Source organism: Penaeus monodon, chromosome 27 (assembly GCF_015228065.2).
Source record: "Penaeus monodon isolate SGIC_2016 chromosome 27, NSTDA_Pmon_1, whole genome shotgun sequence".
In the NCBI taxonomy this organism is placed as follows: Eukaryota; Metazoa; Arthropoda; class Malacostraca; order Decapoda; family Penaeidae; genus Penaeus; species Penaeus monodon.
The window spans coordinates 26,368,893-26,370,542 of NC_051412.1; the positions used below are offsets into that span (position 1 = coordinate 26,368,893).

A 1,650-nucleotide genomic window follows, 5' to 3' on the forward strand; every position below is an offset into this window, starting at 1 on the left:
GCGTAGAGAGAGGTTCAACTTTGATGCTAAGTTGCTAAGTTGCCTTTCGGAATTAAGATATATGCAAATTACAGCAATTTCATCATTAGATTAATGCAAATGAATAGCTACTCTATGCAGATCATTAGATCGATGCATTTAGATGCAAATGAAAACAAATCAATTATTATGTAAATGCAGATGTAAATAATAGCATAACATTTGTAGTCTTAAATATATTAACACATTTCACGATCTTACAAAAGAAAAGCCTTATTCTTACAAACTAAACTGACTATATATTTTATGGTAAAGATTAAATTATGATACAATATATGTTGTTAATATTTGTTCTTCAACTTTTTTCTTCTAATTCTAATTATTTTAAGCTACAAAGGAAGTGAGATTTCATCAAGGGGACACCAAGCTTATTTTCCTAAAATCCTGTGAATCGCCATTAACATCCTCAAGCGCTATTAAATCGACTCTGAATAAAAACTTAAAGATGCAAAACAGACGTAAATAAAGTCTGTCAGAATTATCCTCACCGTTGGGAGCAGAATGGACGCTCTCATCGCCGGAGCTGCAAGGAGATTCTCGTCTCGTCAAGTGCAGTGCAGGAGAGCAGGACGGGGGAGAAGAGATGGACACGGAGGAGAGAGGGACGGGAGGAGAGATGGAGACGGAGGAGAGAGGGACGGAGGAGAGAGATGGAGACGGAGGAGAGAGGGACGGGAGAGAGATGGAGACGGAGGAGAGAGGGACGGGAGAGAGATGGAGACGGAGGACAGAGGGACGTGGGGAGAGGAGGTGGACACGGAGGAGAGAGGGACGTGGGGAGAGGAGGTGGAGACGGAGGAGAGCAGGACGGGGGAGAGGAGATGGAGGCGGAGGAGAGAAAGACGAGGGAGAGGAGAAGGGGATGAAGGTAGAGGGGAGGAAGGAGGGAGGTGAAGGAGGGGAATAGAGGTCGAAGAGGGAGGGAAGTGCAAGGGAGATGAGGGAAAGGGGAAGGAGTGGAGTGAGGAGAGATGATGGGGAGCGAGGAGGGGGAGAGAGGAGAAGAAGGTGGAGGTGAGGGAGGGAGGTGAAAGAGAGGTTGAAGAAGAGAGCAGGGAGGGAAGCGAAAGGGAGAAAAGGGCAATGGGAGGAAGGGGGAGTGAAAAGAAAGGAAGAGAAAAGAGAAGGGGAAGGAAAGGGCGATGAAGATAGAGGAAGGAGGAGAGAGGTGGAAGAAGGAGGAGAAGGAGGTGAAATCAAGACAAAGGAAGAGGGAGAAAAGGGGAAGGAGGGAGGAGAAGGAAGGAGATAAGAAGGGAAGAGAGGAAAGCGAGGAAGAGAATAGAATGGAGAGAGGAGAGGAGATGGAAATGACTGAAGAGGAAGGAGAAAGGAGGAGAAGGAGGAAGGTTGAGAGGCAAGTACAAAGAAAGGGAGAAAAGGAGAAGGAGGCGAAGAAGAAGAAAAGAGGGGAGGATAATGATTAGAGAGAAGAAGAGAAGGTCATAATACTAGTGTGTTAATCCATCTGTTCATCTTGTGCTGGAAAGGGAATTATGTTACTCGGCTGTGATATATAAGGCAAGGAAATTAGAAATAGTTGAATTAGCATATATCAAGCTAACACATATATCACAATAATAAAAAAAGAAATACTAAATTATCTTCAGG

General features: G+C 44.7%; 1 protein-coding gene across 1 annotated transcript in view; it reads right to left on the reverse strand.

Moving 5' to 3' along the window:
* Positions 1 to 390: 390 nt before the first annotated feature.
* Positions 391 to 1,650, reverse strand: part of LOC119590468 (zinc finger protein 668-like) — a 12,403-nt gene continuing 11,143 nt past the window's right edge. The window contains exon 4 of the mRNA XM_037939126.1: positions 391 to 562. Within this exon, the coding sequence (XP_037795054.1) occupies positions 391 to 562 (172 nt within the window). The remainder of the gene's footprint in view (positions 563 to 1,650) is intronic.